The sequence below is a fragment of the Haemorhous mexicanus genome, chromosome 2 (assembly GCF_027477595.1).
Source record: "Haemorhous mexicanus isolate bHaeMex1 chromosome 2, bHaeMex1.pri, whole genome shotgun sequence".
Classification (NCBI taxonomy): domain Eukaryota; kingdom Metazoa; phylum Chordata; class Aves; order Passeriformes; family Fringillidae; genus Haemorhous; species Haemorhous mexicanus.
In genome coordinates, this window is record NC_082342.1 from 16935340 (window position 1) to 16959701 (window position 24362).

At 44.7% G+C, this 24362-nt stretch overlaps 1 protein-coding gene across 3 annotated transcripts; it reads left to right on the forward strand.

The window, feature by feature from the left end:
• The first annotated feature begins 12891 nt into the window (after window positions 1-12891).
• On the forward strand, window positions 12892-21299 carry NFKBIZ (NFKB inhibitor zeta). 3 transcript variants are annotated; one of them, XM_059836861.1, is made up of 12 exons: window positions 12893-13164; window positions 13585-13724; window positions 14659-14695; window positions 14792-14895; window positions 15028-15791; window positions 16230-16335; window positions 16666-16812; window positions 17318-17381; window positions 17991-18160; window positions 18799-18909; window positions 18995-19162; window positions 19790-21299. In XM_059836861.1, exons 1-12 carry the CDS (start codon window positions 12930-12932, stop codon window positions 19841-19843), a joined length of 2100 nt encoding a protein of 699 aa, XP_059692844.1. In that variant the 5' UTR covers window positions 12893-12929; the 3' UTR covers window positions 19844-21299. The 3 variants fall into 3 exon arrangements, with proteins under 3 accessions (XP_059692834.1, XP_059692844.1, XP_059692854.1); XM_059836851.1 differs by having other exon boundaries at window positions 12892-13164; window positions 18995-21299; XM_059836871.1 differs by having other exon boundaries at window positions 12968-13103; window positions 18995-21299.
• Window positions 21300-24362: the final 3063 nt, after the last annotated feature.

Sequence of the window (24362 nt, forward strand, 5' to 3'; positions counted from 1 at the left end):
GGGGAACTTTTTAAAAGAAACCCAAAGCATTTGTAATCAAGCTAAGGAGGAGTGTACAGGCAGATTTTCATCATGTGCCAAGTGCTCCTAAGAGGCTGTGGTGACTCAGGGGAGGTAAACGTAACTTGCCTGAGATGGCATAGGTTGCTTGGCAAGGGTAGGGGCTTGAGTCTCATCCATCAGACACAAGGATAGGAGGCTCACCAGGGCTGGCAAAAGGCCAAAACTACATGGTTTCTGATCTGGTTGGAATGGGGGGCTTCTTGTGCTCATCCCATGGTTTAGCTTTGCATCCCCAGTTAGCAGTGTATAAGGTAACTTCTAACATTAGCTGTTCTATTTACTGTGCAAGATCAATGTGTCTGAAACCAGGGAAATGTTTTATGTCCAGGAATCTGGATCTTTGAGTCTTCCTGAATTGTTAATTCATCACAGTGCTTGTCACCCAGATCTGAACTCTCACGTAAGGGAACCTAGGTTGTATCTGGGCAGTGATTCTAAAATCCTGTCCTAATTACTGTGTCCTCCTTCACTGTTGGTGTTACTAGCCTCTTGTGGGCATATTCAGTAGCCTTCTGGGGTGATGCAAGCTGGTCTGCTCTGTGAATCTGTCCTAGTGAATTGTACAGGAACTTCTCTGCTTGGAAGGGGAAAGGAGGATTTTGTGTGGGAATGCTAGAGAATTGAGTGTGTGAGTTACTTTCTGTGAGCCCCCGATGCAGAGTGAGCAAGTCATTAAAGCTAAGTGAAAGTGCAACATGCCCTCCCCCACATCCCAACTCTGTCAGCTTGGGGCTTAATAGATTAATCCCTTAATGAATGTGGCCAGAAGAGGGCTTTGAGGCACTGAAAAAGAGTCTGGGATGACTCTCAAATGAGAAACATAAGCCACAGCATATTTGTCTTGGTGGTGGTTTGTTTTCTAGCTCCTGCATAGTTTGTGATTTGAAAACAAATGTCACAAATACCACTGAGGCTCTTTGACTTGAAGTTTGTGAGTGAAATCAGTTAATGACATTGAATTGATAACTCTTAGACTGAAGACTATGCTTCAGAGGATTATTTTTTCCCCCAAATATTCTTTTAAATCTGATTTTTTTTATCCTAAGCCACAAAAGGATTGAAACGAGTAAACTTTACCAGGCTAGAATAGTATATCTCAAGTTACTTCTTTCTGCAACATAGAAAAGTAAGCAGTGTCTGTGGTCTGAGAGCAAGACATGCTGTGGCAGTCAGTGTTCTCTGGGTCAGCCATCCATTAAACATTTTGTCCCCTCCAATTTTTGCTCTCTCCTTCCCTGGTCAGTTCTGAAAATGGACAAGTGCTTTTCACCCTTAGCCCTTGCACTTGGGCCCTCTGGAGGCACTGGTTGTTTTTTGGTTCAGTTTGGTACAAGGCTGTCCCTTTTCTCCCTAAATCTCTGCTGCAGGCTGTTTGCAATGAAAGGAGCATTTATATAACAAAGACTATTGCTCTGCTGTGGGATGGCAGCTCCCTCTGAAGGACCTCACAGAAGAGCTTCCAGGTGGGACATGACTGTGGGAGTGCAGTATGTGAGAGGCATGGCACAAGGAGGACCTGCAGTGAAAGAACCATGACAAATTACAGGGTTTTTCCCCTCTTGCCATCCTGCAGTCAGTTCTTTCCACTCCTTCCTACCCTTTGGTTTTCCCTGAGCTGGGTGAGTCATGCTTTCCAGTCCTGCCTGCCCTCTTTTCTGAGTCAGCTTCTCTCAGGGAATTGTCGCTTGCTCGTGGCAAGGCAGCTATTTCTGTCTCTAGCTGTTTCTTCCTTCTAATGGTTTCACATCTTTCTGCTCCACATTTTTGTATTTTCCCCTGTGTAGGATTATTATTATTTGCTTTTTCTGTGCCTTGCTTTTTCCCTTGCCTTGAAAAGTAAAACTAGAAAAAGAAAGTTACTTTACTGAAAAATATCCTATCTTAAAAATAAAAAAAAAAAAAAAAAAAAAAAAAATCAGGTGCTCCAGTAACAAGCTGACATTATAATTACTTTACATTGTTGTAAAATGTGTTCAAGATATGTGTATCTTCCAATCCCAGAAGTTTCATATCTGCTGGTTGAAATGTAAGTTCCCTATGTTAACACATTTCTTCCTGATGTCCTGTTGCCCATGTTCTTGAGCACAACAAACATTGTTACAAGTAGATATTTTCATTTGGGCCTGGAGTCATAACATTTCATCCTGCCCTGCCACACATCAGCCAGGGCATTTTTACTTTTCTTGTCAGACTTGGATTTTCCTTTTCTTTGCAGCAGGTACTGACCTCTTTGCACAGGAGGGGGCTGACCTCCATGACATATTCAGCTCATAAAAAATGTCCCCTGTGGTGGCAATGTTCCTCACTTGGGGTCACCAAATGTGGCGGTGTTCGCAGGGGTCCCAGGACGAGGGAAGAGATGAGAACCTTGACTCCATGTTTCAGAAGGCTGATTTATTATTTTATGATATATATTATATTAAAAGAAAATTATATGCTAAGACTACACTAAAAGAAAAGAGAAAGAAGATCTCAGAAGGCTAACAATGGAAAGGAATGGAATGATAATAAAACCTTGTGACTGCTCACAGCCTTGACACATGTGGCTGTCATTGTTCATCAAGTAAAAACAATTTCACATGCTGGGTAAACAATTCTCCAAATCACATTCCAAAGCAGCAAAGCATGGAGAAGCTGAAGCTTCTCCTGAGAAGCTCTCCAGGAGCTTCACAGGAGAAAAGATCCTGGCAAAAGGATTTCTTGTAAAATATGTCTGCAACACCCTCTGATTTCTGGAGTCAAAGCACCTGAGCTGCCCTGACTCCAAAGGCAGTGACACCTGGGAGAATGGATAAGCTGAGTGGTGCTCCAGGTGCTGCTCCTACTGCCTGTGGTGTTGGGCCATCTGTGCCTCTTTGGGGCTGCAGCCTCCCCTCTTTGCAAAGAGAGATCTTGATCCCTTCTGAAGGCACTCAGAAGCCCCTTGGTCCCCAGAGGCAGCAGGTTTTGCTTCACAGCTGCTGCAGGAGAGAGCAGGGCAAGGGTCCATATGAGGCTCAGCCCTGACAGGTGTTAGACAAGACTGAGGGCACCATGGGCCTTCAGAGAGCAAACAAATAGCAGCCCCAGCTGGAACAAACCATCCTGATTTCAAAGAGAAGTATCGAGCTCATCCAGATTATCAGTTGAACATGTTCCAGTGTTACAATACATCTGCCAACAGGAAGATGGAGCCCACGCAGAGTTTCCTGCCTGCAGGGGGAAGGTTTTGAATGTATCACCTTTGGGATGGAGATGTTCTCTCCTACCTCCCTCCTGCAGCTTGCTGGGGCAGGGCACGGGTGGGGATAAAGTCTGAGGATGTTCTGTTTGTTTTTAACATCTGTGTTCCACTGCAGGAGGCACTGGGCAGGGGGACCAGTGGTTCGGTGCTTTTGCCCTGTTGGTGCCAGCTGCTGGAAATTGTATCAGTTAGCTGCATTTGGGAAGGGGCAACACAAAGCACTGAAAGTGACAGCTGTTTGCTCTGGAAAGATTTGGGTGTCCTGTCCTTGCTCACCATGTTTGACATGCATGGTGCGTCCTGGCCCATGGCACTGCTGAAAGAAAAAAAGAAAAGGGATTATGATTAAGATAGATCTACTCACATTTTAGAAAAATCCAGGACACCTCATTTATACAGAGGTTGTTTTTACCTACTGGAGCAGGTGACTATTTCACACCTGATACATCTGTGAAAAATGAGACTAATTTTTTTCCTTTCTATTTTTTTTTATTTCACATATAACCCCCTTCCCATTTTAACCAGGCTCCTGACTGTATGGAGCTTTCACACTGACAGCCTGTGAAACTCATTCCAACCTTTCTGAGGGCAAAGTCCTGCTGAAAGCCAGCCATATGCCACGGAGAGGTGTTTGTCCTGCACCACCTCCCAAAGGCTGGAGCTTTTTTTTTTTCCTGTGGGACACTGGATCTCTCTTGCTCCCTATGTGAATGCTATGCAGGCATCTGTTTACCCAAGTCCAGTTTACCCAAGTAGTGCCAAGACAGAAAAGGGATAGTGAGATGCAGCTCAATGCCTGTGGCCACACAGGCAGCACTGCAGGCAGGAGGACCTGACCCTGGCAGGCAGGAAACCCCACTGGGAAACCTGCAGGTTTCTCTTCACCCAGTTGTTGCCCAGCACTTTTTCATTATTCTTATCTCATATCAGTGTTTTCTAGACCCTTTTTTAGCAGTGTTACACCAGCCTGGGATTTCCTGCCAGCCTCTTTGGCAGGGGAATGTCCTCTGCCAGGGCTTACCCCACCTGGGAAATTCCACCGTGCAGAAAAAGTCCAGGGAGCCATGCTCACACCACTGTCCTCCTCCACCCTGCTTCCTCTCACATGTCACAACATCCCCGTTTCCTGTCAACCAGAGCCAAAAGATAAATGGTGTGCAAGACACTGCACTAGAAGTGCCCTGTGGGTACTCAGCCAGGAGCTGAAAGAAACTTGTGGGGTGTTGTTTCGGGGTTTGGGGTGGTTTTTTTTTCTTTTTTTTTTTTTATTTTTTCTTTTTCTTTCTTTTTTTTTTTTTTTATTTTTTGTGAACAGAAAGCCAAAGTAAGCAGGACTTTTGTACTTTTGTGAGGGAGGGGAAGAAAAATTTCCTTACCACTGCTTCTCTGTTTCACACCTTTAAACCTCAGAGGAACTTCTCAGTCATTCACACAGGCATGGCCATAAGGAATGATCAGCTGCCAATGGGGTGCCAAGAACTGCCTTGTTTTCCATAGAACTATTCCTAACTTCACTCCTCCATCATGAAGGTATGCTGGTATAATTTATTTGATTTATTGCTTAGAAAACCTAGTTGATTGAAACAATATTGGCTTCTAATAAGTTTTTTTTATTTGTAATAGCCTCGCAAGTGGCTTATGCTGTAATAATCTGTGTGTTTTGGGGTTGAATATGGAAGAATGGTTGGCTTTTGGGAAAGTAATGGCTAACAGCCAAGAGCAAAGAAACCACAAAGAATGGTGTGATTTTTGAAAACCCTTGGTCAGTCTGGTGGCAAAATACTCCTAAATAGCTTAGCTGTTCTGGGTGACTCTCTCTGAAACAATCTGCATTTTTAGGGGAGGGTGTAATAGCTTTCCAGAGGATGGATGGATGGATGGATGGAAAGCTAACTTTGAGAGTACTGAATGGAAGAAACATTGTTAATGGAAAAAGGTGTTTTGTATAGTCTTGATTACAGTTCTTTCCTGGCAGCTCATCATTAATTTTGGAATAGCAGAGCACCACCAGCTTATGAGCCTGACAGCTTCAACGGGACAGGAGTACACTGTCATGGTGCAGTGTGAGACAACACAGGGAAGCATATAAAAATAGGGATCTACACCTCCTTTCTTGTAATTAAAAAAAAAAAAAAACAAACCAACGGTGGGAATGAAAAGAGTTAAGTTTAATGAGCTTAAAATTCACTTTAAATTTTGTTATGCTAAGGGGTTTATTAAACCAAGCCATAAACTTCTTTTCATCACCTGGCGAGGGTTTCCCTGGCTTACCACACGAGGCTGATTATGCAGCACCCCGTTCATTAATGTGCCCATCTCCAGCAGGCAAGGAGGGCAGCTCAGCAGGAAGAGTCTTGCAGAGGATAAAACGGGGTCTGCTTTTTGGACCCCAAATGCTTGGGGGCAGGTGTGTGCCGTGATGACATTGGAGACGTGAGTGCTACCAGGGGTGGGTAGCTCACGTGTACTTCAGATGGAAGCCAGGTGATTTCAGCTGAGACATGGAGGTTTGCTGGAGGCACACAGAGGGCAGGGAAAGGGAGACATCCTGGGCTCTCCCTCAGCCAGATTGAGTGACCAGCAGTCAGGGACAAATGTCACCTAGGGGCCATATTTCTGCTCCAAACAAAACTCCAGTATCAGCTCCGTGATCACGTTCCAGCAAGTGATTTTTTTTTTTTTGCTCGTTAGACTTCTATTTACTTTCTTTGCAGCAAGCCACATTTCCTGTGCATTTGGTGGCAGTGGGTAGGAGCAGGGTGTGTGCAGGGAGGAAATGCCCTCTGTCACGGGGGCCAAGCACCAGCCAAGCACCACCTGGGCTGCTTGGGGCAGCCTTGCAGCCTGCCACCCTGGAGGATGTGGTTGGGATATCATCATCATCATCATCATCATCATCATCATCATGTCATCACCATCATCAACAGTTGCTGGAAACAGGTGTGCAGCAGCAGTCCTGGGCAGTGGGGAGTTCCTTTCCCATCCCTGGGCTGCTCGGAGCAGCAGGGTGGCAGGAACAATCCTATCCCTTTGCTTCCTGCTGCAGCCCCAGTGGTCTGACCTGGCTTTACTTCTCACCTGGACTTTCAAGAGCAGCAAAACTCAGTCCTGGTTGTGCTGCTAAGAAACCCTGCTAAGACTTTATGTGTTCTCAGTCACAAACTCCTGAGACAAAACGTGTGAGGCAGAAACAAGAGCTGCTTTTACTTTTGCTTTCTTCTTAAGAAATTGGCAGGAAATTAAAAGGAAACTTAAACATCCATGGGCTGGCTTCTGTGGAGAGCAGCGTCCTGTCAGACAGGATGTGTCTGGCTTTGGAAGGTGTCTTTTCCCAGCTGGGAACTGGAGGAGGGAGCCAACGCCTGGGAACAGAGCTCTGCTCAGTGCCCCACCAAATCAAAGAGTTTATTTCCAACTTTCTTGATGTTTTATGCTAACTCGTTTATGATTTACATATTACTGTGAAGTTGTCATTACTGTCATCGATTTCTTTCTAAACCTGCAGCAGGTGGCTGTTAAGTCAATAGAAAGAACAGAGTATTTGGATTCTTTCAGTGATATTTGTATCTTTTACGCAGACATCTGGGATTGAGACTTGTATGACAGCAAATTCTGACTCATAGGTGGAGAGGTATTGTCCCAGCTGTTCCAGCACACATTTAACTGAAGATGAAAGCTGCCTTAGTAGAGCCAGTTCATCCTAAGCATCAGGAAAATTTTCGTGTCACTGTTTGGAAGTGACCCAACATTTTCCCTACTATAACAAAATTTTGTCTGCCTTAATTTAGGTGCTTTTTTCAATGAGAAAATCTCCTGTTTATTGAGTTTTTGTCTGAGTAATGGAGGACAGCTCTGTAGCTGAGTTTCAGGACTTTCCCAATGGTCAGATAGACATGTATTTTGAAAGGTGGGATTTCTCTAGTGAATGAATGTCTGAACTGAAAGCATTTAAACTCTATCAGCTGGAAAACACAGTGAAATAAGCACAAGACATTAGACAAGGACATTCCCTTCAATGAACTCCACAGCATCAACATGCTACAAGTGCTTTTTACTGGCTGTCTTGCTTCTGCCTGGACTTTCCTGCTCGTTAATCTGCACCCTTGAGCTGATGGTATGCACACAGGATGTGTAGGATTGTGCAAATCAGTGCTAAGGCTTCCTGCAGGTGTTGATCCTGCCACGCAAGGGCTGCACAGGTGGGCTGTAGAAATACTGCCATTGTGCCCAGGGTTTCTGGACTGGTCAGCTGTTAAACCTGCTATCTGGTAGATGTGACTGGTTTGCCATGTCCAAGAAGAGCACAAATCTTCAAAATCTGCCCAGACAATGTTTCTGAGTGGAAAAATATGTGTTTGAGAAACCTGGATGTATGGCAACCTTAATCTTAGATAGGTTACCTGCTACTACACACAAACTGAGTCTAGGAATGCAAGTATCTGGGTAGAGAACAGTTCAAAAAATCATGTTTTTCTAGGTTCAAATCTCACTTTGAGATTTTTCCTCCCATTCCTGTGCCGAAGTGTTGCATGGCAATGTGCATGGGGACGGCCCTGCAGTCCCTGTTAGAAAGTGGTTTCGTTTTACAGGTTGTTGAAGTGATCCTTGTTTGTGGAAGGCAGGAACATTGAAATTAAAGTACACCAGAGCCCAGCTGATCTACTGTGCTTGCAACACGTGCTCCTGCATCTGACAGCAGAACATGAAATTAATGTGAGCTATGAATGTCAGGTTTTGGCCCATGCTGATCATCTGGGTTAGGAAGAAAAATGTCTTCAGCATGAGCAACAAGAAAAACTGATGCTGACCCTCCAAACCTACACTGTCTCCCTAATAGCACTGAGAAACTGTGCCAATTCCTTTTCTAAACTGGAACACCACAACAAGCCACATACTTTGAGGCAAGAACACGCACTCTCTACCTCATCTATGTACACGCAGTATCCTTTAGGATAGGTGACATATGACGTTGCCCTTTGCTATGGGGAAATAGCCTCCTGCTCCTTGTTTACAGGCTGTGACATCAGTGGTGTGTGTATTTCTCCCCTGCTGCAAGGCACTAATGAACTAATGAGATAGGTAAGCTGCTGAGAAAACATGACTAACCAGGGTAGTGAGTATGTTGGGAAGAATGTCCCCAGACACGAGATATATATACAAGGAAACTGCTTTCACAGAACTCAGGTCCTCTCTGCCAGCTTTGCAACACTTGCTGGGTTTAGGGTTTCTTTTCTTCTGCACTGATTTCAGCTCTTTTATATACACAGTGTTGAAGGATCTACTTAGGAACAGCCCAGTTTTTTTTTAATTTACTTTTTTTTTTTTTTTAATATCAGATAGCTTGAGAGAAAAAAAATAAGCAGAATTGAGGGTATTCTCTGGATCAAAGGAGTAAGGCCCAAAAGAAATATGTTAAATAAGAAGTCTAAGTTTTTCCTTAATATGAAGAATTATACATGCCCCCTTTTGATGTTCAAGTTAATCCCAGAATGTCAGTCTTGGAGACCAAAGTCTAGGAAAAATGTAGCAATACAAGTATAGCAAAGAGGGAAGAAACACTAACTCCTCTGTACCAGCTTTTAGAGTAAACCCGTGTCATGGACCGCTTCCAACCTGCTGACAAGTGCTCTCCAGAACCCTTAAAGCAAATGCAGGTACAGACCCTGAATGCTCTCTAGGAGTGGAATAGTTCCTGAGATTTTACCTCTGTTTTTCTCAATGCCAGTCTAGAAGCAAAGTGAATGTTGTGCTGCATGGTTTGAGAGGTGTGTGCTGTTGGAAACGCTGCTGGGGTGCAGAGGTGTGGCGGTGGTGTTTGCACACCTCAGCTCCCAGTGTGCAGCAGGAGCCTCAATTACACCCGGTGGAGAATAGGGCACGTTTGACATCAGCACAGCAAATATTCATTTGCATTAAGCAACTGGATTGTAAACTACCATTTTTATGTCCAGTTTAAGAAATACCACAAAGGTCATGCTGCTCCAGAAACATGTTGCAAAACCAAGTTCTTGTTTCTAGTAGTTTGTGCTCTGACACTTCACCTAGAGGCTGTCCCTTATTCCATGCTGCTGCTTAGGAGACAGAGTGATTTGTTCTGCTCCCATACCTGCCAAGCCATGGGCTGCTCTGAGAGCTGGCATGTTCCTCACTCACACGGGGAGGTTGTACAGTGTGCCTGGCAGAGTGACTACGTGCTGCTCTACAGGGAAGACAAAGCTCCACTTACTGGGCTTGCTTTATTCATTAATTTATTTATTTAAAGCCTACATTCCCTATAGCACTCACCCCAGTACGTGCCCTGGGGACCAAGCAGAGCAAGCACACTGCATCTTTTCTCTGTGCTTGTTCTGATTAGGATGGCAAAGGGGATAAACATGACCTTGGTTAGCCTAGGTGTTCAGCACGTGGTTAAAGTCTAAGGTGTTGGTATTCAGCCTCTTAGCTTTCTGTAATGAGGCCCCTACCCAGCAAGCACAAACCTCGAGACAACTGGATTTTGGTTTTGTTCTTAACAAAAGTTTTTCCGGATCCCATGAAGTAGCTCATGTGTGTGCACATCACACTCTCAAAAGTTATTTCATTAATCAAGAATATTGGATTAACCTAAACCAAGACTGGTTGCTTTTAATGCTAAAATAGTGCATTAAAAGCAACCTGTACTCTGAAGAGAGGGAAGAAACAGTTTACAGAAACAAGTGCGGTCTGTTTCCTTTTTGTTGTTAGTTGAGATACCAAGATAGGCTTATCTCACTTTCTGCAGGTGTATGGAAAAGTGCTTTCAGGACAAGTGCTGCTGCTAGCGGCCACTAGTTGGCATTATTGATACATCCCAGTAGGGAGCTGGTGCAATAAAAACATGGGCAGACAGCACATGGGGCAGCTGAGGTGGCTGCCTTGTGCTCAGCTCACAGCCTTCTTCAGCTCTGAGGTTGGTGGCTTACACCGAATTACAGCTTGGCCAAAGAAGGCTGAAACCAGCTGGATGCCTTCCCAAGGAGAAGAGGTGACAAGTGCCTTTTTCTTTGGTCACCACCCTGCCCCAGAGGAACTTTGGTTGAAGATGCCTCACAGGGTTTTGGTCACCACAGATGTTACGTAGTGTTTGGGCCAAAACTCAAAACCCACTAACACTCAAGGTCTGCAGCATTAATAATTACAGTTTGTGGATGTAGCAATAATTTACCAGTAACTCTCATAGAAGCACTTGGAGAACACAGGGCTGCTGTGAGCCAGCACATCTTGTGCAACCAATGGGTGTGTGTATATTTTTGAAAGAGCCTTTTGTTATGGAGCTTGGTGGAATTAGACTTGCCTTAATCTGCTTTGACTGGGAGTAGATTTATGCCAGGACACCTGATAAATAAGATGTCACTGATGAAACAAGTATGAGCTGAAGTATCAAATTGTTGCCTGAAATGTATTTTGCTTGGTAAAAGGAGAGCAAGCCAGCAATTCAACCTTCAGGAGAGTAGAGAGTGTGGAATAGAAGAGAAAAAGAAATTCTATGCCCTCTTTAGGGAAAAAACCAAACACAAACTCATTAAATTGTTTTATAGAAGAGCTTTCATTCATATGTAGAGACTAATCTCCAATTAAATCCATTCCAAAATTTTTATTGAATAGCAAGGATAAAGATGCTGCCTGTCCTTGCCTGCATGTGGTTTAGGAACCTTCTACGACACAGAAGAACTACAATGAGACAAAGCCACTTTTGGCTTGAAATCTCTTTTACAACATTTTAAAGGGAATGGCAGGCAACTGCAAAGACAAATCTAATTTTCTGGATTATCATCTTCTCAGATTTGCATTACCATCCACTTGCTGAAAGACAAGATGCATTTTGTAGTAATTGTAGAACCTCCTGGGAGATTGAAATGAGTGGCTTTGTGGGCTCTCAGGCAGGGACAAGAACACAAAGGTCCATCAGTTGGATCCACTTTGGAAAGCTGGGTTGTGGGTCCTCCTCATAGCCACTGAATGTGCAAAGACCATTCGTGGGCTCCAGGATCTCTAAGCACCAAGTGCTTTTCAATGAGGAGAAAAGCATCTACCTGAGGTTAAGGTATCATAACTGAGGTCTAAGGCTTGAAGAACAGGGAACCATCTCTTTGCTTGTTTAAAACACACAGCCTGATTTAATAGATCCTCACTCATGTAAAGTGCTTTGTTAAATGAGGGAGAAGGTGTGCTTGGGGGTGAGTTTCTGCTCAGGGATCAAGTGAATTTTTACCTTTATTGGGATATTTCTGCCACTACTTGGCATCTGATTTGTTTTATGGGTTCTACTTGCAAATTTCACTCTGGCTGCATAGATTCAATCTACGGTGTAAAACAACAGTCTTTGGAGTAGAAACCTGCCTAGACAGTTCTCAGCAAAACCTTTCGTTCACTTGATGGTGGGAGAAATATTTGAATAATATAAAGCAATTCCCTCCTCCCTCCTCGCGGGCTGATTAATATAATTTCATATTGCACCTGACCCATGCTATTCAATACAATTAAAACATATAAATTACCTTCAGTTTGCATAATATACTTTAGAACGACCATGTAAGACCATGTTGTTTTACTACCTATTTATTGGGCCGGCCACAGTGCTAGAAACATCCTAATCTCAACCTTGTGGGCAAAATTGCTCACTTGTGTTTTAGAAGATGGTGACTGGTGGAAATGGGAAAGCAGAAATATTTGTTTGAAAAGTAGAAACCCGAGAAGTCTTCCTGAGAACATTGGTAATAACTCAGTGATGTTAACAGTAATTGCATGGTTTCGCCCACTTTTTGTTTTGGGATCATATTGCTTTCCCGCTTCTCCCCAAGAAGAAGGTCGAGGTGGCCTTGACCAAGAGGCTTTTGCCATTGCAGAATGGTGCAAGCTACAACCAAAATCCCTCCTTGTGTGCCCCTGCCTACTCCCCGCCGGGTAAGAGGAGCACAGATGATTCATCTCAATCGTGAGTAACTGCTCACGTTCCCCTTCTTGCTGGATGCTGCTCGTGGGATGCACGTGACCAAAAAGTCTCCATTCTTCCATGACTGTGTCCTGGGGCCAAGGACGGGCAGGATTGGGGCGAAGTGTGAGGGATGCCTGCTAATGGGGACATGAGGTGGCATCAGCAGCGGTGGGAGGCCGAGGGAGATTCCGCTCATTCCCACTTCTGCAGCTCCATAAGAGGGTGGCAATTTGTGGTTGCATGCCTTGTGAGCGAGGGTTGCCAAGGCTGCATCTGGATAACGCTCTCAGGCTCATGTGTGATTCTTGGGGCGTCCTGGGCAGGGCCAGGAGTTGGACTCGATGGTCCTGATGGAGCCTTTCCAACTCAGGATATTCTGTTACCCCGCGAAGCCCAAAGGAACAAGCTCGGCCGAGGAGGCGTGAGGCGGCACCCCGGACCACGACTCCCCTCCGGGCTGTCCCGGGCAGAGGCAGCAGCCCTCACGGACAAGCCCCTCCCGCCGCCCTTACGGGAAGCGCGGCCCCGCCCGGCGCGGCCCCTCCCGCGGGGGGCGGACCCGGTATAAGCGCGGCCGCGGCCCCGTGCCCCCAGAGCCGCCGCGCCGCCCGCCCAGCCCTGGCCGTGCCCCTGCCCGCGCCCGCTCCGCCGCCCGCCGCCCCGCGCCGCCGCCCGCCGCGCCGCACCGCCATGATCGTGGAGAGCAGCCGGGACGCGGCGCCCGATGGCGGCGACGGTGGCGCCCTCAGCAGCCCCATCAACCTCGCCTACTTCTACGGGGCCTCGCCCCACTCCAGCGAGGGGAGCTGCTCGCCGGCGCACTCCTCCGCCCCGGGCTCGCCGGGATCCGACTCGGACCTCTCGGTGAGCAGCCGCGGCGGCGGCCGGAGGGACCCCCGGGGCGGCCCCCGCCCCGCACTGCAAGGTACGGCGGGTCCCCGCGGCGGCCCCGGCCCCGTGGGGTGGCGGGGAGAGCGCGGAGCCGCGGGTCCCGCTCCGTCCCCTCGGGGGCGAAGCCGGCCGCCGATCCTCCCGTGTGGGAAAGCGGCCGAAGCGGTGAAAGGCGGACGCGTTTGGCCGGCGCTTCGTGCCCGGTGCCGCGGTGCTCCCGTGCGCGGAGCGGGAGCGGCGGGGCGGTCCCCGGGGCAGCGGAGGAGCCGCACGCCCGTGGCATGGCGAAGGAGTACGCGGAGCAGCTCTCTGGCTCCTCTCTGCTAAACCAGCCTTTAGGTGCCTTTCCACGAGAGTTTCTAGTTTGTTTGGGTTTTTTTTCTATATTTATTATTTGTTAAACGTGAACGAAATGGGTGGCTTAAGTTCGGGTTTTCTTTTCGTGTCTCCGCAGTTGAACAACACATGGGGGGGGGAAAGCAGCACAGAGGACCTTTCCAGGGGGTCCGTGTGAAGAACTCCGTGAAGGAGCTCCTGCTGCACTTCAGGAGCAGCAAGCAGATGTCCTCGGGTCCCGCCACCGAGGAAAACAAGGTAACTGGCAGCTTTCTGCTCTGACAGGTTTGATTTTAATGGTAACTGGCAAGAAAGCACTTTGCGATAATGCTAGGAACGAGCTTCTGCTTTATCTGCTGTGGATGGAGTCAGTGTTTTTCCTTTTCAGCACGTAATGGAAAAACGCAGCTGGGAAGAAATCAGAAAGAAGGTTTGCCATGAGAGAAGGAGGCATTTTAAAATGTTCTTACTAAGCTTTATTTTCTAAAGAGAGTCTGGATAAAGATACATTTGTGTTGCGAAATCACAGAAATTCCGTGTTGGCTGGAATGAGATCATTCATTGGAAGGGTTAGGGATTTTTCTCAGATTTGTTTGTCATGCTATTGCACCTCTCTGTGCAAAGCACACAGTGTAAAGGTAGGCCCTTTCGGTCTGAAAGGATGAAAATTACAGGAAATTCTGAGAAGATTAAAGGGTGTTTTTGATTTGATTAGATTCTTTTTTGTGAGTGTGTGTTTGAAAGCTTCCTAGATAAGTGTTTTCAGAGGAAGATTTTTGCATATGAAAGTTCATCGCATTAAAGAAGCGTAAAATTGGCTGGGTTATTAATGTTTCAAAAAAATCCTCTGGTCTCTGGAAGGAATAATGTATTTCTCTAGATTTTCTGGAGTTTTGTGGTATTATAACAAATGGCTTGAAAAGCCTAAAGAAAAACAGTGGGTTTTATTTAAGTTTCATTAAACTATTTCCATTTTTCTAAACTTAATTAAAAGCAATTAAGTTAGGGTTAGACAACCTCGTACTAGAATTATTCTAAGGTATATTCTGTGTTTATAGAAGGAAGTATCGGCTTCTTTCTTGTTGTTGGGGCTTTTTTTTGGGTGGATTGTTTTTTGTGTTTATTTGTTTTTGTTTGTTTTCCCCCAGAAATAACATTATAATAACAGAAACATTTGGATATTTCTTAACAGGCACAAGGAGGATTGGTGAACTACGAACCATACACAGGTAGACCATTTTTTAATACATACCCTACAGTAACATTTTAAATCAATTGTGAGAGTAACCTCTAAATGAATTCTAAATTTATTTTCTTTTCATCAGAACTGAAGAGCATACTGGGCCACAGTGGCAAAAGAAAGGCTCCTGAACTCCTTTCTGATGGACCTTCTTTCAAACGCCAAGCGAATGTTCACCCACATCTCCTGGTAAGTTGGTAGTAATTTTTTCCATGCCTTTATTTTTCAGTTTGCTTTGTATGATCAGAAACTACCATATACCTCTAATTTTCTGGGGCTTGTTTTGATTTGCCTTGTGTTGTTTTTTTCCCCCGCCATCAGACCCCACCCCAGACACCAACTTCTATGGATAGCATGGAGGAGACCCATAAAAGTGACCCAAAGCACGAGAGCAGTTCTGATCTTCTTCAGAACATTATAAACATCAAGAACGAGTCGAGCCCCATTTCCCTGAACACAGTGCAGGTGAGCTGGTTGCACTCAGTCTCCAGCCACGGCTCTCCTGCTGAGCAGTACCAGGACAGCCCGGGAACACAGGCTTTCTCCCCGTCCCAGAAGTACCAAGTATTCCAAGACCACACCAGCCAGCATATGCTTGATCCACCAGAGCATTACCAGTTCCCTGCGTCCCATAGCCAAGATTTGGCACAGAGTTATCCTTCAGATGCCTCCCTGGACTACAGGCCATTTGTTGCCAGTGACCAGTCTCCTGCCTACCAGCAGAACACCTTTGGGAGCCATGAGCTGCCGTACTGCCCGTCACAGAGCTTCTCTTCCCTCCTGAACGACTCGGAAGGCTCGGACAGCATCTCTGCTCCCCTCCAGCCGCTGAGCAGTGCCCACCCGCAGGCCGAGGCTGCCCCTCACACCCCCAACTTCAGCTTGCTTTCCAGCAATCTCTGTGGTAGTCTGGAGCGCAGCGTCTCTTTGGCTACTCTGAACGTCTCGCTGCCTGACCAAAACGTCTCCAGGAGCACGACGCAGCTGGGCAAGTCATTTTTTCAGTGGCAAGTGGAACAGGAGGAGAACAAACTGGCTAACATCTCTCAAGACCAGTTCCTGGCAAAGGATGCCGATGGAGACACGTGAGTGTTGTTTATCTTGGTGTTTCTTCTGTGGGAGGCTGGGGAGTGTTTCTGTTTGGGTTTTGGCAGACTGTGGGTTATAGTGAAGCAGTTCAATAGTGGTGTTTGTGTCACAAGTGCAGTGGTGTGGATGATCAGGGGAAAGGTGTGGTGTTGCTGATGGCTGCCCTGCAGAGCTCCAGCACACTTGAGTGTTGAGTGCTAGAAATTTTCTAATTTCAGGTGCTTATTGTTAGATTTGGTTAAAAGGGGAGGAAAACATTCTAATTTAGAGGTTTAAAAATGCCCTGGTAAGAAAATACCCATGTTCCTGTCTTACTTACACAGAGGAGGTCTGAGGCTGGCAGCATAATACCTCTTCTAGACATTTGGTTCCCTGCTGTCTTGAGCCCTGTTTTGTGTCTGGTGTTGTAACTCTGTTGCCTCTCTTTCCTGCAGCTTCCTCCACATTGCTGTGGCCCAGGGGCGTCGAGCACTCTCCTATGTTCTTGCAAGGAAGATGGCTGCCCTGCACATGCTGGATATTAAAGAGCACAATGGCCAGGTGAGGTTCTGAAAAAATTCTTTGCACCTGCTTTCTGCACCCAAGTGCTTCTGCATGTCTGAACCCTGGGAAAAATGTGGTGAAATGCTTATTTAATATTAACCCCAAGATTAGGCTGCATACTAATATTAACCTTGAGCTATTAATACTTCTTGGGATCACCTTGAGCTGGTAAAACTATGTGCTCTGCTTCATTTGTCCTGGCTTCCTAGTATTCATAATCACTGCTTAAATAATACCAGGTAGCTAAGGTTTTTATTTGTTTTAGTTGCTCTTTCCTGTTAGAGATCAGATGACTAATAGCTTAAATTTTCTTCTTGATGTTTGCAGAGTGCTTTCCAGGTTGCTGTGGCTGCCAATCAGCATCTCATTGTGCAGGACCTGGTTAGCTTGGGGGCTCAAGTGAACACCACAGACTGCTGGGGCAGGACGCCGCTGCATGTCTGCGCTGAGAAGGGGCATGCCCAGGTCCTCCAGGTAAGAGCCAGGCAGGCACAGCTCTGCCCCTGCCATTGACTCTTACTCCTAACTGTGTTGGGAAACTCTGGAAACAGCACCACACAAAAAAATCCTTATTTATCTTTCTCTCTGGGTAGCCTTGTGAGTCTGTCTACAAATAGAGCTTAAAGTGGGACTGAATTTCTCATTAAGGTTCTCATCAAGGTTTTTGAGTAATTTTAGGGGAATCCTCTGGTTTACCAAACCAAAACAGTAAGTCTCCTCTTAATCATAGGATCATTGAATGATTTGGGTTGGGAAGGACTTCAAAGATTTTCTAATTCGAATGCCCCTGCTGTGCTCAGTGACACCTTTCACTAGACCAGATTGCTCAGAGGCCCATTCAGCCTGGCCTTGAACACTTCCAGGGATGCTGCTATTTATTGCAACTTTATTACAGTTATTGCAGTAAGACAGTAAGCAAATTTGAAGCAGTATGTAGCTTGGATAAGATGTAAATGTGTACCTGTTCCCACTTTTGTAGGCAATCCAAAAGGGAGCTATGGGAAGCAATCAGTATGTGGACCTTGAGGCAACAAACTATGATGGTGAGTAGTTAAGAGTTTATAATTTACAGAGTTACTGGATAGTACAATGTTTTATAGCTACTGATGGGAATGCAATAAAATGCAACATTTCCTTTTAAGATGGAAATTTACAGGTGCAATTGACATACCTGTCAGAAGAAAATGTGATTAGTCTGTGTCTGTCAGGAGCTCTTTCCTCTTACTGTGATTGCTGTGTTTGGCATGGAGAGCATAGGTTGTAAAGCATTGTTAAAACATTGGAGTGCCAGCCTTGTGCCAATGGATACAGTAGCCAGAACTATGGCCAAAATCTGTTGAGACCCCTTTTCCATAAAACAGCTCTTTCTGATGTATAGTTTGTACAAAAATATATTAGAAAGTGATCCTTTCACCATCAGCTGGCTGAGAGCTCACAGTAGGCTGCTGCTTCACTGTTCTGTTAATGGACAGTCTGGATCTCAGGCTGCTTGGGACCAGTCACTGTCACAAATATGGAATCATCCCTCGGCTTAATGGGGGTTAGAAGCTTCTTTATCCAACCTCTGAAACAAGCAGCCAGTCAATACTTCTGTATTGCATTTGTTCATTCATGATGATTTTTATGGGGTTTTTGTGTTTTTTGATGTTCAGGTTTGACAGCATTGCACTGTGCAGTTCTGGCCCATAATGCTGTGCTGCATGAACTGCAGAACTGTCAGCCACCTCACTCCCCTGAGGTCCAGGAGCTTCTGCTGAGAAACAAGAGCCTGGTAGAAACCATCAAGATCCTGATACAGATGGGAGCCTCTGTTGAAGCGAAAGTAAGTAAAATGCCTTAGTCTGAAGTGCCAGATCCACAGAATGTGGAAGCAGACTGTGTCCCTTTCTCCCACGCTGCATTTATTACAAGGGAAGAAGAATAATTTGAAAGCTTCCCTGCAGCTTAATTTACCCAGATGGGATGAGAATGCTCCATTTATTCAGAGCAGGGTATTATCAATGCAAACCAACCCTGTGGAAGGAGGGAGGTGACAGTCTAATCTCTAGACTAAGAATGACGCTGGCTGCAGTGAGTGAGGGTTGTAAAAGTAAGAGTATGTTTGGAGCACTCTGAGGTACCCATAGTAGAGGGTGCTGATGACACCATGTCCTTGAGCTGCAAATTTTAATTAAAAACTGCTTAGCTGTGCAGTTCAGGTCTGTGCCGTGCCAGACAACTACTTAGCCAAAATATCAAATATTACATTATGTAAGCTTACCTGCAGATGAGATCAGGTTCCATTGTTTGTTAGATGTTGATATTAAAATATATGTATTCAGATTGACTTTTGATGAATTGTAGTGCAAGTATGTTTGCTCAACACTCTGCACTTTGCTTTGTATTTTTATTTGTCTGCATGTTCCCCCTGGATAGGTGAAGCACCTGCAGGGAAGACTAAACAGTTTCTTTTTTTGATAGGATCGCAAAAGTGGTCGCTCCGCTTTACATTTGGCAGCAGAAGAAGCGAACCTGGAGCTCATTCGTCTCTTTTTGGAGCTGCCCAACTATCTCTCTTTTGTTAATGCAAAGGTATGGTGATTTTTTCCATAATCCAGATAGAGAAAGAGGCTCATGCCCCCACTTTTCCTTCATGCAGTTGCTTTGTGGTCCCCAGGCTTATAATGGCAACACAGCCCTGCACGTGGCTGCCAGCCTGCAGTACCGCGTGAGCCAGCTGGACGCTGTGCGCCTGCTCATGCGCAAGGGAGCCGATCCCAGTGCCAGGAACCTGGAGAATGAGCAGCCAGTTCATCTGGTTCCTGATGGCCTTGTAGGGGAACAGGTAAAAAATTCACAACAGCCTTCTCCTTCCATCTGTCCCTGTCCCCACAAAAGCTGTGTTCTACTCCAGAACTTTCTTTGAGCTTTTGAGTTGCAGTTTTCAAGGAAAGGACTTAGCAAATACCATTTTATTCCTTAGATCTTCAGCTTCAACACCAAGATCAGAATATACAGACCTGAAATTTTAGGTTTCCTGTGCAGCTTCTATTTTTTCCATCTTAAAAGCTTTTACCTGTCAAGACAGTCTGTTTCTGTAACCCTGCAACATACTGGAGGCAATACTCCTTCTCTTGCTCATCTCACTATGGCCTGAGTTCATGCTTATACTGCTCTTGTCAGAATTAGTAATGACTGTCCTTAGGCCTGAGTAATAGAAGGAGAAAATCCCTTTTTCCTGCTTGATGAAAAAACTGACTCTTGACCTAAGACTAGTAACTTAAGTGCAGCTGAGTTGCTGACTGTTGCCTTTCATTTGTTCAAATGCTGTAAAGTGGGATCACTTCTGGTGTAACTGATCTCAGGACCTAGGCTTGGATAATGAATGCAAAACAGGATCAAGGGTAGGGTTTTTTCAGGACTTGCTTCAAGATGATGAATACTGATGTTTCTGTTTTTTTCTCTTCTCCAGATAAGACGTATCCTCAAAGGGAAGGCGATTCAGCAGAGAGTGTCGCCGTTTTAGGCTCCATGTTTCTTGGAGTTCAGCAACTTACACTCACTGTCAGTCAGGCAGTCCTAATCTATCTGTAAATAGAGCATTTGCCTGGTGTGGGCAAATGTTAGTTGTTTCTATGAAACAAAAGTATTTTGTTCACTATTATATAGTGGGTTACATAAGAGTAAAAAAGCCCCAAACCCAGCAATCAAATTCTTCCAACCAAAAGGGAACGCTTCATTCCCAAATATGTGGAACATTTTCCTGGCTACCTGTATTTTCTGTATTTCATAGCTATGGCAAGACTGATTTTATTTAAACAGCCATACAGATAACTTCTAGACAAGGGCAATTCTTTGGGATTTTTTTTTTTTTAAGTTTAGAGAGGGCTGATACAGGTCAAAATTGCAGAGATTGTGTTTTTAGTAACACTTAAATGCAAGAGAAATGAAATATTTTTGAAGTTGAACATTTATTTATGTAACTTTGTGGCTTTGTTCCAGTATCTTGTGCAGGATTGTATATAGTCACTGACATTATTGTACAGCTGTATAGTTCTGTGAATCTATTGATCACTTGGGGAAGGATCTGAAGAAACAAGTGTCTTGATCTTGAACTTGCAAACTGCATACAGAGTTATAATCCTATACTGGTGCAAATCGGGTAAATTCTGTTGTTCTGAAAGACTGAGGTTGGAAAGTAGAGTTATGATAGATTGTCCCTGGCACTGATTTGTGCATACTTTTGGAGTTGTGTAATAAAACATGAAAAGCTGTGCTTCTTCAGGGGACTGTCAGTTTTTCTTGTACGCAGTAGGGGTTTTTCTTGTGATAGAACAATAGATTGAGAGAAGAGGATCATTATTTTTCTAGTATGTATGTAACTTTTAATCCTGATTCAGTGCAAGTGTTTGGCTGCACTTGACTGTTGATGCATGCTGAAATCTCTCAATGTTAATTATAATACTTCAACATGTGTAAGCCTTCCTAGTGTTGGTGGGGCTTAAGCACATGCATAAGTAGCTTGCTGAATTGGGCTCTAGTTAATTCTAGAGACTTAAAGTTTTCCACCTCCTAAGCAGAGTTAGTCCATTTATGGTTTTACCTTATAGGTATAGTGGCTAGCAAAGTAATATTTGATGTTAACAGTTTTTCTATTTTTTAATAATTATAAATGGAAAATGTATACTAATGATGCTGTATACTTGTGTTCTGTTGGATAAAACTTCTTCCTGTCATCTTCTGAATGATCCATGCTGGGCTGTAATCCAGTAATATGTTCTCTGTATGGTCTTTGTTCTTAAACTGTTTTTTTCATTACATGCAGTTCTGTTGTAACCATTTAATTAGTCTGATTATGCTGTTTTGGCAAAGTATGTCTTGTAGACAAGCTAAATGAAAAAATCTGATATGCAAAGGCTTAGTTGCAATGTATTTCTTGAAGTTTTATGTGTAACTTGTGTTTGAATAAATGTGCTCATTCAGTTCTGGTGGTTACTGTGTGTGATACAAACAATGACGTAGTCTAGCTTGAGGTAAAACTGATTTAGCATGGTAATAGTGTGAGGCTGAAAAGCCATTTGCTAAGACAAAGTGAATTCTTACCATTGTGCTGGTTATTCTTTCTCTTGTTTGATGCTGGTATTCTGGGTCATGCACTGTGCGCTTGTGTTGTCTGTGAACTGAGTAGCTGTGCCCCAAATCAAATTAGTAGTCACCAGGTTTGAACCTGTACACTTGTCCCTGCATACTGGAAGGAATGATAGCAGTTTTGACAGTGTTATGCTCTCACCATGACTTCCCTGCCTTGGTCCTCAGTTCTGGCAGCTCAGGCCCAAGCTGAGCACAGGTGACAGTCTTTGTTAGGAAATAGGGCTGTACACATGGGGGATGGGCTGTCTGCCTCACAGGTGGTGATGAGATGGTTCTGGGCTGGCAGTGACCCTTCAGGGGGAAGAGCTGTCATCACAGCCTGTCTCAGCTGAGGATGGAGCTGGAGAGATGGCAATAGTTGAGATAAAAGTGGATGCAGCATTAGGATCTGTAGGAAAGGAAGAAAACCAAGAGGGCTTCTATGTAACTATGAACCTGCTGTCCAGCCTTACTGCTGCTCGTGGTGAGGGTGAAAGTGGGGGAATTGGAAGAGGCCCAAAGATGTTCAGGAACCTCCTTGCAAGGAGCAGCAGAGTAAATGAGGACAGTCCTGCAGAGCCAAGATAAGCCAGAGAACCTGAGTGAGGATGAACTCACTCTCCCTTCCAGCATGAGAGCTGGAAGCTGTTGATAAAGGTGCCACGCACACAACAGCCAGCAGGAAACAGAATTTAATTTCTTATTAGGATATGCAAAGGTGAAATGGTCCCCCTTTATGTGAACAGCTAATTGTGTCGAGATTGTGTTGAAGATGCTGTCATCTGCACCTCTCACTGCAAGTGACCCTGCCTTGGGTATAACATTTTTTATTTGTGCAAGGAACCTGATAGAACTGTTTCCAGTTAATTTTCATTTTCTTTATAAGAGAGGAGAAAGAGTTGCTGATGAGATATTCTGGCCGTTCAGTTCAGCCTGATCTGACTGCCTGGCACTGCTTTTTGGTTGGCATTGACTGAGTCATCTCACATGGGAATTAAATACCCCGGGCTTGTAAGGGTGGCACGTGTTCAGCCAGTGCTTGAGCATAAAGTATGTGAGAGGCCTTTAGCCTGCAGTGTGGTGCTTTCTGTGGCACTTGTGCCCTTCTGGAAGGGGCACTCCTGGCACTCCAAGTTAGAAAATTTCTAGGGGGAGGCTCTAGTGTTTGAAACTTTATCTGCCTGGAGCATAATTTCATTGTCTGGAGAGTTCAGTAGGTAATTTCATGAAAGCATCCCTGCTCTGACTCATTTTTCTCTCCTATGATCTCAGGAAGGTCTGGTATATCTGACCCAATTTAACTAGCTAATCGAAGCAATTCCTTTTTACTGAAGGCCAAGTGACACTAAATATTTAGCACACTTATAGTGTTTCCCTGATAACTTATGATTCTTGGAACTGTTGAATAGCTTTTATTGATGTGGATGTAGGCTCACCATTTATTTCACTGTTGCAGTAGAGACCAGAGACTCTGGCTTGGTTCCGAGCAGGATTATTAAGACACATGGTGCTTTGTTCCCAGGATGTTTCTGATTTGTTTGTCTAAGTAAGCCAAACCTCAGTAAAGGGCTGCTTTTTGATTTTTGTGGGCTACTCATCTGTCTGGAGTTGTGGAAGGTGGCAATCCATGATTTACAAGAAATGTGTTCTGTTTCTGGAGATGGAAAATGTGCATTTCCCACATTTATTGCTCATTTTATATTTTTATCAGAAAACGAAAACATAGCCAGGAAGTACGTTCTTAGAGAGCTTGAGTGTGGTAGAACTGACTGTGAGGATACAACATAAACTGCTTGTTCTTTTTATCTGACAATTTGCTTGTCTGGTTGCCTTTCTTTTAAAAACCTGTATGCTCTCCTGTGTAAGGGAAGAGCTGAGGCTGGTTAAAGTGCAGTGAACATATAAAGAACAGGTTCCTGCAATTAAGTATCTGCCAGAAATTGACCTGGTATTTCAACACATTCAAATCTTTCTATTCTTATCTATTACTTTTCCTGAGTGTTTGGTGATTTCTTTGCCTGAGCTACTGATGGCTTGGGAGGAAATGCTCATCTGTACACAGAGCCTATATGGTCAGCTCTTTTCCTGGTAAGATTTCCTAACTGTTCTTGGCAGTATTTCTTTAGATCTGCTTCCTCATAGCAAAAAATCTCAAGGCAACACTGATGAAATTGGGAACCACATTAGTGCAGAAGTCCTTTACCTGAGGTTGTCTCTCTTCTAATAGTGGAATTTAGACACTGGTTTCTTCTCCAGGTACCTATCTCAGTCTTGCTGGAGAAGAGTAAAGTTTCTTGGGCCATGTTTTCCTAGTGTCTGTTTTCAGCTTTTACTGTTGAGGCTGTCTCAATAAATCTTTGTTTTACCTGATAATCTTTACCTCTTTATCTCTTAGCTCTGAAAATGTGATCTAGGCTGCTTTGAGAAAGTGATTGCTGTATTAACTGACCTGTATTTCACACGTGTTTTTCCCCTTAGTTTCTGGTGAAATTTTTCCTTTCCCCTTTGCTAGTCAGAAGGCCTGAGGGGAAGATGACTAAAGTGGTGCTTTAGATTTAGAAGGCGGAGCAGACAACTGAAAGAAGTTGCACATTGCTTCTGTAGATGCGTCAGGCTGCAAGGCATACTGAAGAGTCTAAGTGAACTGTCATGTGGATGCAGTGCAGAGATGCTTTTGCATGGGCTTATTGAAAGCTTGTCGTTCTGTTCAGATGATCTGGGCCACATAGGTGACCTGTTGGTACCACAGTGGGTACCATCTTTTTCTAAGGTAGGTGTGGTATCAAATGCAGTGTTTTGGCCCCAAATAACAGATTCCTTCAGCAGTGCTGAGTACTTTCCATTGACTCAACTTGGGAGAGAGATAGAACTTGGGTCTTTTCAGTCCACAGCTCCTTAGGACAGCCTTCAGTCCA

What these genes read in the sequence shown, in the direction of transcription:
- NFKBIZ (XM_059836851.1), top strand. Translation starts at nt 12,930, where the DNA reads ATGATCGTGGAGAGCAGCCGGGACGCGGCGCCCGATGGCGGCGACGGT. An exon ending in CCGCCACCGAGGAAAACAAG is followed by an intron (nt 13,725 to 14,658) that starts GTAACTGGCAGC and finishes ATTTCTTAACAG; the next exon opens with GCACAAGGAGGATTGGTGAA. An exon ending in GAGCCTCTGTTGAAGCGAAA is followed by an intron (nt 18,161 to 18,798) that starts GTAAGTAAAATG and finishes TTTTTTTGATAG; the next exon opens with GATCGCAAAAGTGGTCGCTC.